Raw genomic sequence first — 21,366 nt, forward strand, 5'->3', positions numbered from 1 at the left:
ATATAGTTTTCATTTCACCTTAATATTACATAATTTGTTTATTTTTTTAAGAATATAAATTTATTAATCTTAACGCAGAATAGAGATTAAATTCATAAGACTCAAAGCAATTTTTTTAAAACCAGCAAATTACAAAAAATTAAAATTTAATAAAACGGTTTTGATCTGCTTACAAAAATGATAAGCATAAAATAGCAGTAGTTTACCAAAACATAAATAAAAATGTTTTTTTTTATATAATCTTCTATGAATGTTGAAATATCTAATAGAGTTTCTTATTATTGGTTTACAATTTTTATAAACGTCTGTCAAGTTTAATGTAATATTTAAGGAAGTAATATTTTTGGATTCGTTGTATGTACATTCAAAAAGCGCGGCATTGAGCAGTTTTATCAATCTGTAGTGTGATTGGACGAGTGCGCACGCCTGCCCTATGTATAGAAGGCATTGAACAAACCAAGCTGCAATCTCGGCCAATCTCTCCTACGAGAAGCATCAACGTGACGATGTGGTGTAATATGAATATTATACACTTTTTATTCAATATTATTTCTTGAAACGTTTGTTAAGTGTGATTAATTCCGTACTTATCCAGTTCAATTTATCCGATCCATCAACATCCAAGTGTGATTCTAGGTTGTGTACTTTGTGGTGTACGTTGTTTGATAATATAAGTGAAAATGCCAGTGATACTACTTGAAAGACTACCCTTACCTAGTCTTAGGGTTTATACTGCAATTAGTGCTGTTTTATTATCATGTTCAGTTTACTATGCAGCTCACTCTACACGTGACCCCAATTGGAAAGTAAATTCAACATCCCAGGGTTCGGTTGGAGAAACTTTAGATGCCACACAAATTGATTCAAATTTTTTCATTGAAGAACTGAAACAGAAATCCACAGTTTTCTCCTGTCTCAGCGATGTTGTTTCATTTATGGTGCAGGAGCCAATCTGTATTTGGGTAAGTGATATCAAAAGCTACTTTCTTCATTCTTAAGCTTATTCAAGATAGGTAAGCTTATTGTGGTAGTTTGCGGGGGGCGACAACACGTCGTAGATGTTTTTAGGTTAGCTTTTATCTGAGGTGCACCAGAAATAAAAATATAACAGCTAAAAATATGTTGCACTTTCTTGAAAGGAAGATAAACAAAATTTGGCTATTCATTCATCATTGATAGGCTAAATAAAAGATTATGAATTGACATCACTCTAAGAACAAAACTGCATGCACTTTTGGTTCATTCTAGGCCTACTATCTCACTTCATTTTCATACAGTTCTTGATTGATAACTCTTACAAAAAATTCTTATACCTAATCTCATCATAATAGTGAATTACTATGTGCATTCTTTGTGCTTTATTTAAAGACATTTTTATGTTAATAATTCTACTGTTAAATACGTTTTTGTAATTAGTTGAAATGGTATAAAAATACTCTTCATGGTATAAAAATCATAATATTAATAACTAGAATTGTAGATTTAGTCATGGGCATGGATTGCTGGTAGTTGAATATCTTTTTCAATCATTCTAGAATTTTAAATTAGTTTTTAAGACAACTAATTTTGGCTGTCGGCTGAATGAATACCTTAGACTTTTATCAAATGAGAACATGTTTACGTCATTCTTCGTCTTTTAGCTTAGCAAACTCCTTATCAAAGTAGATAAAGTGCTAAAGCAGCAGACTTATATCAAGGACCGCTAACAGATGAGCTACTTTATTATCTCAAAATCCTGTCTAATGATTTGTACACAAACATAACTACAGTAACTTATAGGTTTTATTAATCTCTCTTACCGTAATCATAATATATATCCTTCCCATCACGTAACTACAAATCTATGATTCGTGATTCACAATTAATACAAAAAATACCACTTCAATTAATATTTGATAACTATTTCAATTCAAATTCCATCATAAAGTTTTTTTTCTCTTTACACTGGAGTCAAGTCCTTGTATTACACTGACTTCCTCGACTTACATTTTTGACAAACTCCAAAAATTAATAAGGCATAATTGATAATGCTAATAAATAATCTGCCTTCATTCTTAATCCTATATAAAAAAAAAAAAAAAACGTTATTAACTATCTAATACTGTAGTGTCAATATAGTTTTTGAATTTTAATTTTCACTATTAGCATTTACAGGTCAACTCTCATGTAGGCCTAATTAGCAAATTGTGCTGAAATAAACCGGTCCATGCGCCCTTTACACTTCACAAAGTCAATTGTATGACCAATAGATAGCCTATTATTTGAGTGTTTATAGTATTATTATATTATTTAATTGTCATGAGTCTAATAGGGAATCAAATTGGGAAGAAAGCATTAGTATTTATTTTCTGTAATGACAAATTTCAATTGGTGCACAATGCACAATAGACCTCCTTACTTATTATTGCATTGTGCACCACCTGAAATGTGTAATCAAAGAAAATTAAAGGGTACTTGTGATTCTATATAGCCTAATAAAACTACCCTATGAAGTAGTTTTGTGGAAATCCACAAAAAAGTGCTAAATTGAAAAAGAACAATAACATAAGTGATTATCTAATTTTGATGAAAATTTGTTAAATATCCAACCTACTAATAGCAAACGCATACAGCAGCAGACATACGGAATAAAGCCAACGCCAGCTTGCAGACGTGAATAAACACCCCCAATGTGGACACAAGTGGGCGTCTGCGTGCGTTGTAACATTCGGGCTCCTGGGAAGGTATTTTTTCCCCGTCTGTCTTCTGGCTTCTGTAGACGTCTGTCTGCAGTCTTTTGCAGACTGCGTATTTGGGCCCTAATAGATTGAATTAATCTTATGTTGATTAGCCTAAGTGGAATTTATTTTTAGAAAATTGACTATTCTAATAAATCCGGCCACTGTACTCTAATATACTCTACCACTGTACTTTGCGTATTCAAAATATAGATGGTTTTCCATGAAAATGTCTGTAATAACTCATCGAATATTCTAGTCAATTTCATTCAGATTTTATATTGAGCATACTAGTTTTTACTTTTCTTGCCCTATTACCATAAGTAAGGAAAGTATTGCTTTCCGAAAAAAATTAAGTAGCCTACCTCAATTTCTAAATTTCTATTAGTTTCAAGGTCCCCTGCGTCCAAAAAGTGGTTTTTGGGTATTGGTCTGTATGTGTGTGTGGGTATGAGTGTATGTTCGTCTGTGTACACGATATCTGGTCTCCCAATCAACGGAAGACTTGAAATTTGGAACTTAAGGTCCTTACACTAAATATCGACACGAACAATTTCAATCAAATGCAATCCAAGATGGCGGCTAAAATGGCAAAAATGTTGTCAAAAACAGGGTTTTTCGCGATTTTCTCAAAACGGCTCCAACGATTTTGATCAAATTATACCTAAAATAGTCATTGATAAGCTCTATCAACTGCCACAAGTCCCATATCTGTAAAATTTCAGGAGCCTCGCCCCATCTATGCAAAGTTTGATTTTGGATTCCCAATTATCAGTCTTCAGATACAATTTAAACAAAAAATTTCAAGTGGAAAGGATTGAGCATGGAATCTCTACAATTAATATTTAGTAACATTTTCACCTAAAAATGGAAATAAGTTCGAAATGTGATATTCATTGCAAAGAGTGGCAACTGTTGATTATATTAAATCACTAGCAGTCAGGCTTGCTTCGATCGCCATATTCGTTTAGTGGACCCCGACTGGATTGTCCTAAATATGATAAAAATGCAGGCGAGCGAAGTGAGCCTGCTGATCTCATTCTGGACGATCCAGCCGGGGGTCTGGCTAGACGGATACGGCGAGCGAAGCGAGCCTGACTGCTAGTAATATAATATTCCCAGGATTGAAGTAGCAGTGCCCAATCAATATTTTTCCGCGATAAATGCATTTAAATCTTCAACTTGGTGCCAACCTAACAAAGACAACTCAACTTAATGCCAACCTGACAAAATTATTTTTAGTTGCCAGTTAAAAACTGTTTCAAGAGGTACTCTATCTAGATTATAGTTCTATAGTAACTATGATATGGAAATTTCAATTATAATTGAGAGATTGGGAGAAGAAGAATATACATGCTAAAAGACGAACTTTAAACCCTTAAAAACAACCCTTAGAGTTAAAATATTGCCAAAAGATTTCTTAGTGCGCCTCTAAAGGGCCAACTGAACATACCTACCAAATTTGAACGTTTTTGGTCCGGTAGATTTTTAGTTATGCGAGTGAGTGAGTGAGTGAGTGAGTGCCATTTCGCTTTTATATATATATAGATAGATTCACTATGAAGAGATAGCAGTGTGTCTGCAGCGTTATTGTCCTGTCACCAGCTGGCTCAGATCTTAGAATAGTAGACTTGAGATGCGCGTGAAAACTAGCGTCAGGTGATCAATTTTCATAACGGCAAGGAAAGTTGTGTGAGTGCGCCACACCAGATTTTTAATATTTATTTCATAATCTTTGATTATTTCCACTATTCATCTCACCGCACATCATCTGCAAAGTGATTCCGTTTTTCGAACCGTAGCATCCGAAACAATTATCAAAGTGTAGTGTAGAGTATGGCAGGAATCGACTTCTACCAAAATAGAAACAGGGCTCATTGAGATCGCATCTTCTGGAAATAGAATGAGGGAAACACAAGTGCTCCCAATCTGGAGATTCTACAAATTATGGCTTGAAGATGCTCATAGTTTAAGAATTTTTCGATGGATTTTTCAACTAAACGCTTTTACTAAAATATTCAACAATAAACCAAGTCCAACTAAAGTTGTTGGTTAAAAGTACTATCGATAGCTATTCTAACTGAATGTTTTTCTAAAATATACAACTATCAACTAAATGAACAAGTCTATTTAAGTCTTCAGGCTACGTACGATCGAGGAATACTCTAACTAGTTTGTGGATTATCGAGTTGGTTTTTTTATCTGTGCAGTACTGTACGATTATAAGCCGGAATCGCGTATGGAAGAAAGGGGGTAAAGAGTAGTGAAACAGAAAAAACCTCAAAGTGCTCGGTGGGAAATAAATCAATTCTAATTCGTTCAAAAGATGATTGCTCGTGCTGTCACTGAAATGTGCCGGACTGTCTGACTGGAGTGTTGGACGAACTAATTCCATATCGATTGGGGAAAAGTGCTGCACTATTAAATCAGGCTTCTCGTGATAGTACATCGTTTATCGAGTGTCGAATTAAGGTTTATTCTCTGAATAATTGAGCCTCCCCCGACATCGGCTCCCCTTTTCGGGGTTCAATCATCCCCCGATTATTGTCGAAACTCCCCAAGTAATGATGCAATCTGCTAACGAACTTGTCTCTGTTTCTTAAGTAGGTGATATCATCCTTTAAAAAGTACTGTAGGTGATTACCTAAATCAATAAAGACTTTATATGATGCAATACATTGTGAAAATGTCGTGTTTTAAAGCACCATTCTGTGATAGCATTAATCGAAATAAAATTGTCATCAATATATTAAATCTCGCTAATTCAGATTTTGGGAAAGCCTCGCTTACACTAGTGCGAATCGCATGATTGTGACGGCGATAATTAAACTATTTAACCACGGCTTGAAAATTCTCCCGCTCCTGTCGTGGTCGCCGTCATGTGTTTTGCACCGGTTTGCGCAAGAATTTAAGCATTTTACTAGATTGTCTTTTTTCTATTAAACCTTGCAGTTTCATTATAAATACTAGATCTCGAGTAATATGAATATTAACTCACAAGATATACTGATATCTTGAATTTATATTATGTGACTCTAAAAAGTACATGTAATGTAATGTCTTTATAAAATACCTACATGTAGCCTAATTGTGAGTAGGAATAGCTAAAAATGTAATATCGAACCATATTAGTTTTATCAAAAAACTATTGCAATAAGCTGAGACATAATATGACAATATTTTTCATTTCTAAACTAATAACTGTTTGTCAATTTCATAAATTTCCACAATTCGTTCTAGTTGATGAATAGATACAATTATTGCTTATGAGTGATCATGTTCATTACCGGTACTAAAATTCTTGGTAATAAATGCATCAATCATTATTTTCTAATAATTTAGTGACATGAAGCTCTAGACAATTCAAGTACCCAAAATTTATCTGAATTGAACGAGAGCGGTGCAGTCATGATACAGTTGTTATCGGGTTATTTATTATCTTCCATCGGATGATTCAGAATTTGAATCATTCGATCACATTCTATTCAATCAAAGGCCTGTTTGTATCGTATCATAAACAACTGAATCCGATTTTTTGATTTTCAATCTATTGTCTGTTTGTATCGCATCATAAACAATTTAACCCCATTTCATTTAGTTCTGAACTATTGAACAGATAATTTCAATTTTATCAATTTAGTTTATGACGCAAGGACTCTTCCCCCATATTCCGTGACTTCCCAATAGCTTGACATTAAAGCAACATAATATTTATTTGAAAAGAAAACACTAGTCTAATAAGTGGAGCATTGTTTGAAACAATAGTTCTCGAGTCTAGAGCATGTATGTTTATCAGCAGCACTATTATTACCGCCACGTTTCATAATGTTTGGAGAACGTAAACATATTTTTGTATTTCATCGGCTTCAATCAATCTGGAATTCAAACTCACATTGTCTTACAGTAGTTTCTATGTAAACTTAGTAGAGGTCTTGTATGATAAGAGGACTAAATAAATAAAATCTGTTTCAAAATATTTTGCTTATTTGCTCTTATACTCAAAAAATCTGGTGTGGTACACTCACACAACTTTCCTTGCTCATATTTGAAACTACGATCAGACTTCTGTATAATTGTTTTCAAAGTACTTTTTCTTTGTGTGAATAATTGTGAAATTCGATGATTTTTTTAGTCATCATTTTTTTAAAGTCGTCAAAACAGCTGTTCTACAGATGAAATATCTCGACTATGTGTTCTTTTTATGAACTGCGCTACCTACCTACATCATGCACGAGAAGGAGGTTACTAAGTCCATTTCCCAAGGATGGGGTGGACCCCCCATTGTTTTCCCAGAAAGGAGACTCATGCCAATTGATAGAGCTGATAAATAACTATACAGGGTATGAATTTGAAGAAAATCGTATAAGCCGTTTTCGAGAAAACCGTGAAAAACATGGTTTTTTAGTCATTATCCGCCATTTTTCTCAAGAATATTACGGAGCTCATGTAATTTTCCCAGAAATGAGACTCATGCCAGTTGATAGTGCTTATGAATATCTATCCATGGTATGAATTTGAAGAAAATCGTTAGAGCCGTTTTCGAGAAAACGGTGAAAAACATGAATTTTTAGTCATTATCCGCCATTTTTCTCAAGAATATTACGGAGCTCCTGAAATTTTCCCAGAAATGAGACTTATGCCAGTTGATAGGGCTTATACATAGCTATCCATAGTATAAATTTGAAGGAAATCGTTAAAGCCGTTTTCGAGAAAACCGTGAAAAACATGGATTTTTAGTCATTATCCGCCATTTTTCTCAAGAATATTACGGAGCTCCTGAAATTTTCTCAAAAATGAGACTCATGTCAGTTGATAGGGCTTATAAATAGCTATCCATGGTATAAATTTGAAGAAAATCGTTAGAGCCGTTTTCGAGAAAAACGTGAAAAACATGGTTTTTTAGTAATTATCCGCCATCTTGAATTGGATTTTATTAAATTTCTTATTGTCGGATCCTCATGGTATAAGGACCTTAAGTTTAAAATTTCAAGTCAATCGGTTAATTAGGAATGGAGTTATCGTGTTCACAGACATACACACACACACACACACACACATACATACACACACAGACCAACACCCAAAAATAATTTTTTTGGACTCAGGGGACCTTGAAACGTATAGAACACATGAAATTAGGGTACCTTAATTTTTTTTGGAGAGCAATACTTTCCTTACCTATGGTAATAGGGCAAGGAAAGTAAAAACTTGTTTGGAATATTCTTTCTTTATCATATTATTTATATATTTTTTGTATTGTTATCGTGTGTAATATTGAGTTAAGTGTAAGAGAGGACCGACTGCGCCCTAACTTCGCTCTCTAGGAAAATAAAGGCACTCATTCTATTCTATTCTATACTCAAAAATTATTATACGAATTTTGTGAATTCTTTTCATATGTTACCCATAAATCTGACAATTTATTCGTGTTTCATACTCAATTATCAAACCATATCAATTACCACATTCAATTATATTACACTACTGATGCTCGTAGGCCTCCACCTTTCATAATTTTCAAAAATAATTACTATTTACTACAGAATTTTAATCAACATGTTTGATGATACCTGTGTGAATTAAAAACATACAAATTAATGAAGAATATTATTGGGTCCTAATAAATGAAATTGTGTTTTATTAGAATAAATGTGATGGATTTCAATAGATTTCAGTCAGAATTTTCAGAGCGAATAAACTATTTTTTATGTTACTGTGACAATTTGAATGTTTCATCAGCCAAAAGATACTTATTCACTACCTAGATCTTCAAAGATCTTCTTCACTAGGTCTACTCCATACACATGCCGAATCAAACCAAATCAATCTATTTTCCACATAGGAAATATCGTGCAAAAATTGAGTAATTATTACAGTTTATTACTCTGACTAATACAGAATTGAATGTAAGTCACAATTTTTTTACGTAATTTTATAGCAGAATGCTGTCTCACTAGGCGTCAAATCTGCAAATAGGAATCGAAGACGAAGCTCATCTTTTTGTGATAATTAGTTGGTTGTAGTATGGAGTGTGGAGAGTGGAGTGTGCTGGCGTCCTGACTCACTCAGGCAGCTTGGTTTGGTCCAAGTTGTGGTTGCCATGGCAACGGTCCCAGCTCAGCAGCCCCTCCCTTTAGCAAGGGCTACGCCTTGCCTTGCCTTGTGCTCCGTGCTCTGCTCCGGCATTTCGCATTCCATCAGATTGCTGTCTCTTGTTATGTCATCTTTTGTTGAAAATTGTCACATTATAGTAGTACTCATAGATAGAAAACGAAGTTTATTGAAAATATTCGAAACTGTACATTACAAGTACGTACAGTAACTAGTACTGTACTAGTTAATGGATGTATTGTACAATACGTAATTAAACGAATCAATTAATTTAATCATTGTTCTTTACTTTCCTTGCCCTGTTACCATAGGTAAGGAAAGTATTGCTTTCCGAAAAAATTAAGGTACCCCAATTTCTAAATTTCAATACTCTTCAAGGTCCCCTGAGTCCAAAAAAGTGGTTTTTGGGCATTGGTCTGTATGTGTGTGTATGAGTGTATGTATGTCTGTGTACACGATATCTCATCTCCCAATTAACGGAATGACTTGAAATTTGGAACTTAAGGTCCTTACTCTATAAGGATCCGACACGAACAATTTCGATCAAAATTCAATTCAAGATGGCGGCTAAAATGGTGAAAATGTTGTCAAAGACAGGGTTTTTCGCGATTTTCTCAAAATCGGCTCGTACGATTTTTATCATATTTTTTATACCTAAAATATTCATTGATAAGCTCTATCAACTGCCACAAGTCCTATATCTGTAAAAATTTCAGGACCTCCGCCCCATCTATGCAAAGTTTGATTTTAGATTCCCAATTATCAGGCTTCAGATACAATTTAAAAAAAAATTAAGTGGAAAAGATTGAGCATGAAAATCTCTACAATTAATGTTCAGTAACAGTTTCACCTAAAATTGAAAATAAGCTCGAAATTCGAGAAAGTGAGATTATTCAATTGCAAACTTTTGGCAACTGTTGGCATTCTATTAAATCATTCACTATGAAGAGATAGCAGACCTCATGTATCTCCAGCGTTATTGTCCTGTCACCAGCTGGCTCAGATCTTTGAATAGTAGACGTGAGATGCGCGTGACCACTAGCGTCAGACGATCAAATTTTCATAAAAGCAAGGAAAGTTGTGTGAGTGCGCCACACCAGATTTTTAATACATAAAACATAGCTATATGTACTATTAGCATATCATTACATAGCATGTACTATTTGGTACTATAACTATTATAGTACCAATTTTAGATGTACCATGTTGTACTAGTAAAACATACTAGTACATACTATATGTACTAATATCGTAGTATGTACATAATTCAATTTAATCAATTTAAACATTATGTTCTAATACATGATACATAGTATATGTACTATTTGGTACTATTAGGCTATTAGTACTATTACCCAAAACTGATAATTATTGTATTCTACTGATGGCATCAATTGAAGCAGATTTAGACAGAGGCCTTAATACGTGATTATAAGAAGCTGTTCCATATATGTAATTTTGTACGTGATTAAATAACTAAATTATAATTTCGCTTTCTGAAAATCATTGTGTCTACTGTTAACCGGTTAGCTCCAATTTTTGGATAGTTTTATCTCAGTATAGCACGTTTCATGAGGCTGCAATATCTGAAGAAAATCCTTGATTTATCAAAAAATGATTTTAAACCAATATACTTGAATAATTTTCCAATTGTGATTGATGGATCATTAAACACCATGTTGCAACACTCTTTTATATTATCCGTAGTATAGTACAGTATCAAAATATTTATTATCCACTTGAATTGATTTCCAACATAGAATTGAATTTAGTTATTATCAAGCGCTTATTATTATTATTATTATTATTATTATCAATGTACTATTTCTATGGTTTTTTTAATATAATGTAAAAACTTGACTCCTCCAGTCAAACCTTCTTTAGAAGGTTTTGGAGAATTTATAATTCGTCTGGTTTATAATATTTGAAATGTTCTACTGAAAGGGAATCTTCTATCTTTTGTCATTCTTGCTTTTTTTATTATTCTTCATTTGTTTTGTTTGTAAGATTTCTTTTTATAAGTGTATTTTTCATTTTTGTTTGTTATATTTTCTATAATAAACTCCCTTCTTCTGGGGGTACCAGGACGAAGGAAAAAGGAAAGGAAAAATTATTATTATTATTATTAGCGCAGAGTGCTCTGCCTTCAACCTTATACAATGTTTCAATTAATCGATTAATAAAAAAGAAGAACCATAAGAGGGTGGATGCTTTAGGACTGACTTCAAACAGATTTATTATGATTTGTCTGAAATTTTTGATTTGTTATGTTTATCCATCGATTTGGAAAATTGTATTCCCACACATTTCAATTGTAAACGAGTAATTGATTTCTTACTCATTGAAGGGTAAGGTTACAAGTGCAGGGAACCAGTTTCCCACACTCTTATATAAAATCTAGTTTCGACATAACAATTTACATAATATTCTCACTGAGTCTATATTCTTTAGTTAACATGTGCTTACTTCTAATGTCTAATCCGACGACTCATCAGTAAAAATTTATGCAATAAACTGGTAACTAATTATCGTACTACTGATGGAAAAAAAATCAATGATCTGGAATAAGTTGATTATTCCACTATTACTTACATAATTATTGTAGAAAAATGATACTGTAATATTATATTTCACTTACCCAAAGACATGACCCTTCGTTTTCTCTAGTGTACCAGTAAGTTGCAGTATTATTATTTTGCATGTTGTCCTTGAGTCGGTCCACTCTGCGAATTTTTCTATTGCATTACTAGCTATTACTATTATTGATCTTGTTTTTTAACATTCATAATTGTTTTAAAATAATTATCCTAACAAAAACAAAAAATGAAAAAAGTGGTTTTGCAGATGTAGATGGATTAAGTCCTCGTTCTTGACCTTCAGTTGAAACATTGAGTGTTTATGTAACAACATTTCGCTGTTCTGCATGTAATTTTCTTCAGGTATTCGAGGCGATGTACAGTGTACATAACAACTCATTATTAATAATACAGTAATTATTGATTGCAGCATCAATATTCTTCGATTCGATTCTCAATACTAGTGTAGTACCTTATTCATTAAACCTCCTTTTTGAAGATTGATGTCTTGACATCTGCTTATTCAAAGCCTTGCATTCATGTATCTCTTTTTTATAATTGGTGTGAAAAAACTTGTTCATCTTCTCATATCCATCTTTTAATAATAATAATAATAATAATAATAATAATAATAATAATAATAATAATATAATAATAATAATAATATTTTATTTTCAACAAAAGTATAACAAAAACAATGTAATACAGTTGAAAAACGTCACAGAAAAATAACAGAATAACATAAAATTATGATAATAATTTTTTACTCTAAAAAGAATTCGTCAACCTCATATAAAGCCTTCTCACTGAGAAAAGAATATAGTTTTGTTTTGAATTGTTTTTCCTCAACAATACTTCTCAAATCAGCCGGAAGTTTCGCAAAAAACTTTTGTCCCCTATAAGTAGGTGTTTTCTCAAATACACTCAGCCTATGTCTCTCAACTGAAATGTTATTCCTTCCTCTAGTGTTATAACCATGAATATCTGAGTTAACTTGGAATGAATTCAACCTATCCTTCACATGTAATATTGATTTGAAAATGTACAATGATGGAACAGTTAAAATACTTGGGCTACTGAACGACTCCCGACATGTCTGTGTTAGTTTTAGCTAGAACTTTCTTATAAAGCATTAGGCCTACCGTAGCAAATTAGTTTTGCTGAAACGCTGAGTGGAACCTCTTCCCTTAGAAACCATCCCTCAACTTTGTTGGCACAAGTCGGAAAAACTAGATTGCATCTCTGCTTGTTTCAAGGAAAGTGTAACAGGAACTTGAGAGTGAGAAAAATCAATGGAAACTGACCGAAATCTTGTACAACCGGTATTGTAACTTAGAACTGTGAACCGGGTCAATGTTGAGGATAGCAAGATTTGCGCATCATACTTCTATCGTACAAACAAGGCTGGTGATACAGTTCTAATAGTCGGTCAATTTCTACAATGGATATTATTTTGTCATTTTATTCCTTCGCTACAATCTCAAAGTTGTGAGAAAAAACGTGATTTCTAATATAGCATTTTGGGAAAATTCCACTCAACAATCATAAATTCAGTTTGATACAAACAATATTGACTCACAAAGATGTTCTATGGTAGATTGTGAAAAATTCAGATTGTTCAAACACAGAGTGTAGAATGTAAACTTTTATATAGAATGTATACATTCTGTACTATCTGTTTAGACACTGAGAAACAAGTGCTGTTATTGAGAACAAAACATCGAATTGAAACAACTTTGTTACTTTTTGTGTGTTTGCGAAAAAATACAACTTTAGTACCTAGTCAAAATCTTGTAGTATTTAGTTTGGTGGTCTTTTTCCACTATGGAACACTAAATTTTATTGTTTTGTTTATCATGTTGTTTCAATCTAGTGAGTAATAGATTTTAGGTACAAGTGAGTGAAAAGTAATCTTACTTTGATTACCATCTCGTCTTTACAAAAATAACTCACATGTCATTAACTTACTGTATCTCATTAAATTGAATTAGAAAGTATCGAAAATATATATTCCACTCACAATCAGCTTCAATCTAATGTGCGTGGTCTATAATGTGTTCTTCTCAAAAAAATTCATGAAGTAGATCTACATTATTGATTATTCATCTACAGATTTGAACCGCATAGAATAATACTCATTTGTACATTCCATAATCGATAATATTTCTATTGGAAATAAACGTAAAATCATTGAGGCTCTGTTTTAGAGTCAGTCATTGGCGTCAGAGGGGCTGCAATGGCTCCTAGCCAAATTGTACATTCAAATAAATTAATATTAGTTTCAATTCTATCTAAATTTCGTCCACAAAGCTTGTTTCGCTTTCATATCCTGTATGCTTCACTTTCTCAGTAATATAATGTGTTTTGGATGAAATTTACTAATGTTCCAGCTTCCAGGGTATTGTTGAAAAGTTTCTTTTCAACTAATTTTGGAAAATTTATAATATAGAAACATTTTGGCCAACCCACAACAGAGCTTGTTCAGTTGTTGAATCGGGGCTCTCAATGAGAAATCGTGACTTGAACCGATTGTATTCCTTGTGTAAATTATGTTTCTTCTCTGTATTGTGTACAGTATTTCAATATTATTTTATTCTTCATGCTTTATCTCGAAATTTGAATCATATAATTTGAAAAATCGAAATGTTTCTTTGTAAAGGTATCCTGCTTCCTTGTATGAAATATCTAGTTAGATTGAACTATCGGCCCCGAGGTCCTTAATTCAGTTCTATTTATAATACACAATTTCTCTCATCGAAGTAAACCTCTATGAGAGGAATATATACATACATTCTACTTAATGTATACATACATTCTATAAATTCTATACTCATACCATTACCAGAGAAAAACTTACGCTTACCCTTTCTCTATGCCTTTACTCTATACTCATTCTATACATACATTCATACAATGGATACATTCTATACTCTCTGGTTACTCCGTGATTTATTATTATCTTTATCAGTCGATTAAGCATTAATGTTAATAAGGTAGGTGTAGAACCCACCTATTTGCAAGGTGTTTGTGTTTGGTATGCCGGATGGGAACCCACACATCCATTGTGGGCTTCATTGAATTCAATATTTATTTTATTTATTTATTTACAATGCAAATGGGGCAAATGACACTCATGTAATAACATTGGTAGATAAATAATAAAGACTACCTTGTGCTATTTTTCTTCCAAATTTATAGGTGACAAAGTCCAAGATAAGGTTAGAATTTCACGTGTACGATATTAATAGTTGATACTATAGTATTCGTTGAGAATGACTCCTGCAACTTTAAAGCTTGCTACTGCTCTAGAAACAGTAACGTTAAAAAATAATGGATTAGGTCTATAGCTTTCCTACTTATCTGCCGCTCGCCCTAATTCCAAATGGCGTGATAGAAGCAATGTCACTATTATTTCTAAATTAGGTCTATTACTGTTCCCTGAGAACTGGCTGATGCAATTTAATTCAATACGAATTACCTTCTCATAATAGTTGAATCTCAAAAAAGGTCGAATCTATTCGATCAGAAAACTTAATTTTCGCCATTATAGGAACATTTTTGTTTTGAGAGAAGTGGGCAGTGAAGCGAGAAATTTGTTGAAAAATTGATTTAATTATTGTTTTAAATGTCAAATGTACTCGGAAGAACGTTGTTTGGTCTGTGTGAGCAAAGAGAAACTTATACAGTAAGCCTACCTATAGTTAGGTCTACGTTATAATGGGAGTGGAGAAAGATAGAAAAACGTTGCCGAACCTCTGTCTTGTCAATGCCTTCTATAGACGGTAGCAGATAGAGGTTTATTGATGTAATATTAACTGTTCATTCTCGTTTGAAATTATCAATTATATTTTATTAAGCAATAAATTATATTTTTTTATAATTTCATAATAAATTTACATAATTAAGATGAGATATTTTGTTAATTAATTATTAATTCTACATTGTTAGAAGACGATCTGGCAACAAAGCAAAGCGAGAAAGAGATAGCGCTATCCGCTTTGTTGAATGAAAGACAAGAATAGCAATACCATTGCTAATCAAACCCTGCCATTATAACGTGGACCTCACTATAGTAATGTAGGTTCTTGTAAGCTGTATGTTCTTGTATGCTCTTTGTTCTATTTATTAATTAATACAAATAGGAATTGTTGAATCCTCTATTGATTGGAGTTCCTCTATTTATTGACGAAGCAGAGCGGCTGCATGTTATATCATAGAGAAACAATAGCGTAACTTATGCTATTGCTTCTCTATGATGTTATGCACTTATGCCAAAGGCTGGAAATGAACAAGTTATTTGACTCTGAGCTGCAGGCTGAATGCAACTCATTGTCATAGAAAAGGCCGTTTGCAACGATTCCTATGCAGCATTGTCTCATTCATTAAATAATATTGATTCACATGGGCTTGTGCTCTGTGGTTGATTAAAATTTGAATAGGCGGAAGGCTGGTTTCAACCTATTTTATTCAGAGTATAATATTACTTAGATGCAACTTTACTTGTAACTTGCAACTTAACATAAACTAGATCTATACAAACTTTAAACAAATGTTACAGTAGTGAAAATATCTGTTTTTCACCATTGTGAAATCCTATCCTACACATAATGTATCTTGAAAGTACTCGTATAATCATTTCATTATAAACGATCATTTATCATTTCAAACGAGCAAGCGATCGTTTAGCACATCAGATTCAGTCAGATCACACCAAACTGAGTTCATAAATTCAAATTCAATAATAAATCAAGCCAATTTATAATCACATTTTTTATGTAGAATAGCCGAGTAGGCTATAGCATCATAATGTTCATCTAGTGAATGCTATTTTCACTGCTCGAATCAATTTCCTTAGCAACTCATTATTTTCCCCGATAATTATCAACAAAACAATGAATGATTGTTTTTGATTCTATAACATAACGTAAAAATAGTCCAGACATAACTAAAATCATTCTACACACGATAATCATTTAGGAGCTTAAAGCCAGTTACACACACATCGATTTTTGGACGTACGATTTTTTGCCGTCATGATTTCTATCAGATCAAACGGATCTTGACAAACATCATCCTAATAGAATTTCTAAGGACGACAAAAAATTGTACGTCCAAAATCGATGTGTGTTTAACTAGCCTAACACTACATTCTATTTAAAAATAGCCTTGTTTGTGATGAAGTCTAATCATTTGTATTTTTAATGCAGAAAATATTCAGACGTTCCTTTACTTGGTATTAATGACTCCAGCTATTAAGCTTTTAATTATATTATTTGCTTTACTAATGATCACGTTAAGTATTATTGTCTCCTGCAATTTGAAATAATTTTGATGGGCTCGAAGTTAATGATAAAAATACCAGGGAATGCCATCATCTTGTTGTGTTTATTTCTCAACTAATTACCATACCATTAAGTATAGGCTGTAGTATCGGCTCATTGTCAGTATTTTGAAATGTAATTTTTGAAATATATTTCACCATAGACGGCAACATAAAGATGTGGCCGAACTATTGTTCTATTTTGTGCAATCCAAAAATACAAATCTATGTGAATTTTTTACGAGTAATTTTGTTTTTTCAAGTGATCCAATCTACCATTTTTTGAATCATCGTCTCGGAAACTAATCCATGTAATTATAGGCTTCTTTAAATAATTATGTCTAGTTTTCTACTAAAGTAATTTTGTAGAAGCATTTTTTCAACAAAATAGGAAGCAGAACATAAAGTTTTTCTTGTAGATTATCTTTTCATCACGTTTCAATTATTACAAACACACACAATATTGTTCTTGAACGTTAAAAATAATTAGCAATTTTGTTTGGTAAAACAAGGCTTGCATAGTCTTCAGCAATAAGTGATTTGAAATATTACTTTTAATTTTTTGGAGAAAGACGTATACTGATGATTGGGGATGAATAGTATTAAGTGGGTTGCGAACCACCTAACAAATAGTCTTCAACAAATAACCTACATGAACTTTTCCCCATTCGTAATAGTGGTTATCCACTCTGCTTTTTCTGCTAACAAGTATAGTTTAATAAATACATGCACTTTGTTCCCCGTGAAAGTGTTTTCCCATTCTACTTACTGTACTTAGTAATCTCAATAACTTAGTCCTGTTCAATCTGAATATTTGAAGTTGATTCATCACGCAATGTACTAGCAGATTTCCGGAACGGAAAATGTAAAATTAATCTGTTCGGAATGTCATAGCTATAGAATGAAAGTTGTGTGCATTGCGGTATTCCGCAACGACAAATGTTTTTCTTAGTGCAAGCGAGTGCTGCATTGGAAATGTAGCCTATAGATGGTTTGCTTGTTTTTTACAGTATTTATTCAGCAAATGGAAGTAGTTTTTTGTGATTTTGAATCTAGTAACTTGACTGTTGGTAGGGGTTGTTGATAGGAATTCGTTTTCGTGGTTTGTAGTCGAGCTTGACAGTCCGGCTACAAATTTGTTTTTATATCCATTTAATACATTGAAAAAAATCAGTTCAATTAGTTAGTTTATTTCAGTGTATTTTGAAGTTATGTTATGTGTTCGAATGTTACTATGATTAGTAGTATCCCATATTCTTTGTAATTATGAAGGGATGTTGAAGGAAATCATGGAACGATCTTAAGTCTCTTACTGAATTAATGAGGCAATCTACATGTACAGATAAGCTGTCCCAATTAGGACTTCAGGTCTTCAGCATGGATCTTCTTTGCATTCTTTTTAAATATTCTCCTGGAATTTCGTTTCACTATTGTTTTTTTTATTATTGACATCATCAATTTCAAACAATTTATTAAAATTATTGTAAACAATCACAATGTGACTGATATGGTCAAAAGAAAATCACAGAAAAATGAGTTTTGGACAAAATTTGAACATGGGTTTTGCAAGGTATAGAATGGGAATTGATATTTTAAATCTTCAAGTAATTTACTTGTCGATTGAAAATATGAATTTTGCTTGTAACCTTTTGAGATTTTTAAGGTATGGCTATTATGATTTGAAGTATTTTTTGTGATATGCCATGGACGCCTAGATTTGCCAAAAACTCTGATTATTTTTTATGGTAGATATTTCATATGTCGAACTTTTCTGTTTTCTAATTATAAGGTTTATTTCTGTAGACCTATCACCTATCTGAATACCTTATAAATATCAAATCATGATAATATCGCGTGTTGAATTACCAACTCGTGTTTACTACTTTTTTATACTTTCAAGATTGTTAATAAGTAAATGTGGCAATTGTTTCAATGCAATGATTAATGAAATTCAGTTCAAGAATTTGGAAAATTAGTTCACTTTTCCAATTTGATTAGATTTCCCTTATTATTTTCCAAATGGCTAAACAAATCAAAGAAACCTTCACCCAATTATTTAGCTTGCGCCCTTGGCTTACATAAGCACAAGAAAAAAGTCTGAAAATGTATTATTCATCCTGTTTTATCATTCAGTGTAATTTGAGCAGAAACTATCACGCTGTCTATCATTCAGTTTTTTCCGCACCGGCTTGTTTGCAATAGAATCTGGCAGCGCGATTTTGCCCTCTGACTGCTAGCAAATTATTTTTAGCAGATAGCAAAGAAAGTAGGATAATTGCAAGGTTGAGGTCGTCATGCTGTCTACAGTTGCAGTTATTCAATTTGTTTTGACGAAAATCACCTGCATAGCCTACTAAAGAAATTATATTATTTGTATAACTGTTTTTATCTAGTTATTTTTCGTCTCCAACTCTTCAATGCTGTTCTATCCCTCTGTAAAACGTATACAATGTTTAAAACTCAAACCTTAATATTATTACAGTTTGATTAGTATCAATTCCATCAGTAAATATAATACTAGATATTGTATTGTAATGATACATTCGTTTAATAGAAACCGGCAAGCCAAATTATATTGCTTGATAATATAATAACAGAATTGGTTTGATATTTTTAAAATTACAAAGTACACATGTAAGTCTTCTTTATATTTTCCTATCAAAGTAAAGTATTGATTTCTAGTGAAAGCAAGCAATCCAATTACTAGAACAGAATACATACTAGTATGTATAGGGTATATTATAATGCTTTTGATTGGCTTAAGACGTTATTCTTGATAAAAATGAAGCTATCAAAGGCATAAACTGTATTCAAGAATTTAAATTAACATTCAAGGGGTTCTATGAGTTGTCTAATATCTAATTGGAGGTATGAATATTCCAATAATTATACTCCTATAAATATCAATTAGAAGTTCAAATCTGGATTCTTCAAATCATTTGTATAATTTATCGCAGCTTAATCAAATATATATTGATTACCGTATATTACATTTTTATTGTATTTCATATCCTGTGATTTATTTATAACTCTTTATTCCTATATTTTATAAGTTTCCATATTTAACTAATAAAACATTTTTCTGTTTCAGGTGAGTGTTGCATTTATGCAAATGAATCTAGTAATGAAAAAAGATGTCTTATAGTGAGTTATAAGTGACTGTTTGTAAGTAAACCTTTCAATATTAGTATTAAAGCTATAATCACTTGTATCACTAGTGTTTTTTAAATCTGAAGTTTGCTTGTAAACTTTTCTAGTTGCATCACTAGTTTAGCCTTTTTTTAAAACAAAGTGCAATACTATAATGAGATAGATATAGAAATCTTGATTAGATCTTCTATTGGTGATATTCTTCCTATTGAAGAAATAACTCATGTTTTATTCCATGTATTCTTATTGTGCTCGTTCCCTCTAGATTATTGTAATTTTTTATTAGTTATCTCATGTAATGTTCCATTTTATTGTATTGTATTGTTATTCTTCCTTATTACTCTCTTATTGAGTTTTATTCATCAACTAAACATTTTGCTAATGATTAGTAAAAACCAAAGAATCGTTTTTTCGCTAGGAAGACTATGAAATTTTAATTTTTTGCATTGTGCTATTGAACTCTTTTCACGTAATAGCAGCAGGAAGGTCATACAACAGAAGTTCATAATTCGAATTACGTGAAGGCTTCGCGTTGCACAAGCTTTCTCTCACGCCTATCAGGTCTATTGATTGTATTGGATCTCTTTTTCACGTGACCGTTACAAATTAACTGTTATTGAAATGTAGATCGACCGTGATCAATCGCCACATCGCTACGTAATCCTAATCAGATCAGATAACTACCGAAACAAAAATTATTCTTTATAACTGTGTAGTGTCGGCGTCGGATGAAATGAAGATTTGATATTACATGGTGTCTTCGAAAAATATAATCTAATTTTGTACAGTATCTCGTGTTCCTATTACAGTTATCTTATCAGAGCAGTATTACTTCTCAGTATCCAGATTGGAACGTCATTGCAGTACAGGTTCAGAAATTTATCCTTATTGGAGCATGAACTGTAGAGTTTATCAAACATTTTCCTCATTCGCTTCTTCTCAACAGAGGAAAGCTCTTCGTATTTCTACTTATTTCTTGTTCAGAAATATTCTCCCTCTGTGCAGAAAATGAGGAGGAAAAGTTCCAGTCCAGTGGCTCCGATGAGTTATATCCAGTTCCATTCCTTCTCTATTCTATTCCGTGAAGTCTACAATCCTATTCCCTCTACAAACCAAGATTCTCCTGATAAATTCTCATTTCAGTTCCATTTGCTACTTTCAAACTTTTCATGGAATTGTTGTGATAAGTTTGCAATAACTACTTATCAACTGATAATGTTTGAGTCTGTTGAAGTGTTGAATTTATGTGAAATATACAGAGAGTTTCCAACTAATTATAACAAGCTGTGCTCTCAAATAATCTTTGAACACTTTTTCCATCGACTGTTGAGAATCAGGGAATCAATTACAGTACTCTTCACTTCTCGAAACTGCCAATAAGAAAAGTAGACTTTTAATTTCTATTTACAGATTACTAATATTAGTATATTACATTTTCTAATAATTCATACTGCAGATTCAATATATGAGTTTCATATTATTGCTGTATCTA

General features: G+C 32.4%; 1 protein-coding gene across 1 annotated transcript in view; it reads left to right on the forward strand.

The window, feature by feature from the left end:
• Positions 1-448: 448 nt before the first annotated feature.
• LOC111046173 (E3 ubiquitin-protein ligase AMFR) overlaps positions 449-21,366 on the forward strand; it is a 56,018-nt gene continuing 35,100 nt past the window's right edge. Inside the window, exon 1 of the mRNA XM_039421821.1 lies at positions 449-962. Within this exon, the coding sequence (XP_039277755.1) occupies positions 681-962 (282 nt within the window). The 5' untranslated portion in view covers positions 449-680. The remainder of the gene's footprint in view (positions 963-21,366) is intronic.

The sequence above is a fragment of the Nilaparvata lugens genome, chromosome 2 (genome assembly GCF_014356525.2).
Source record: "Nilaparvata lugens isolate BPH chromosome 2, ASM1435652v1, whole genome shotgun sequence".
In the NCBI taxonomy this organism is placed as follows: Eukaryota; Metazoa; Arthropoda; class Insecta; order Hemiptera; family Delphacidae; genus Nilaparvata; species Nilaparvata lugens.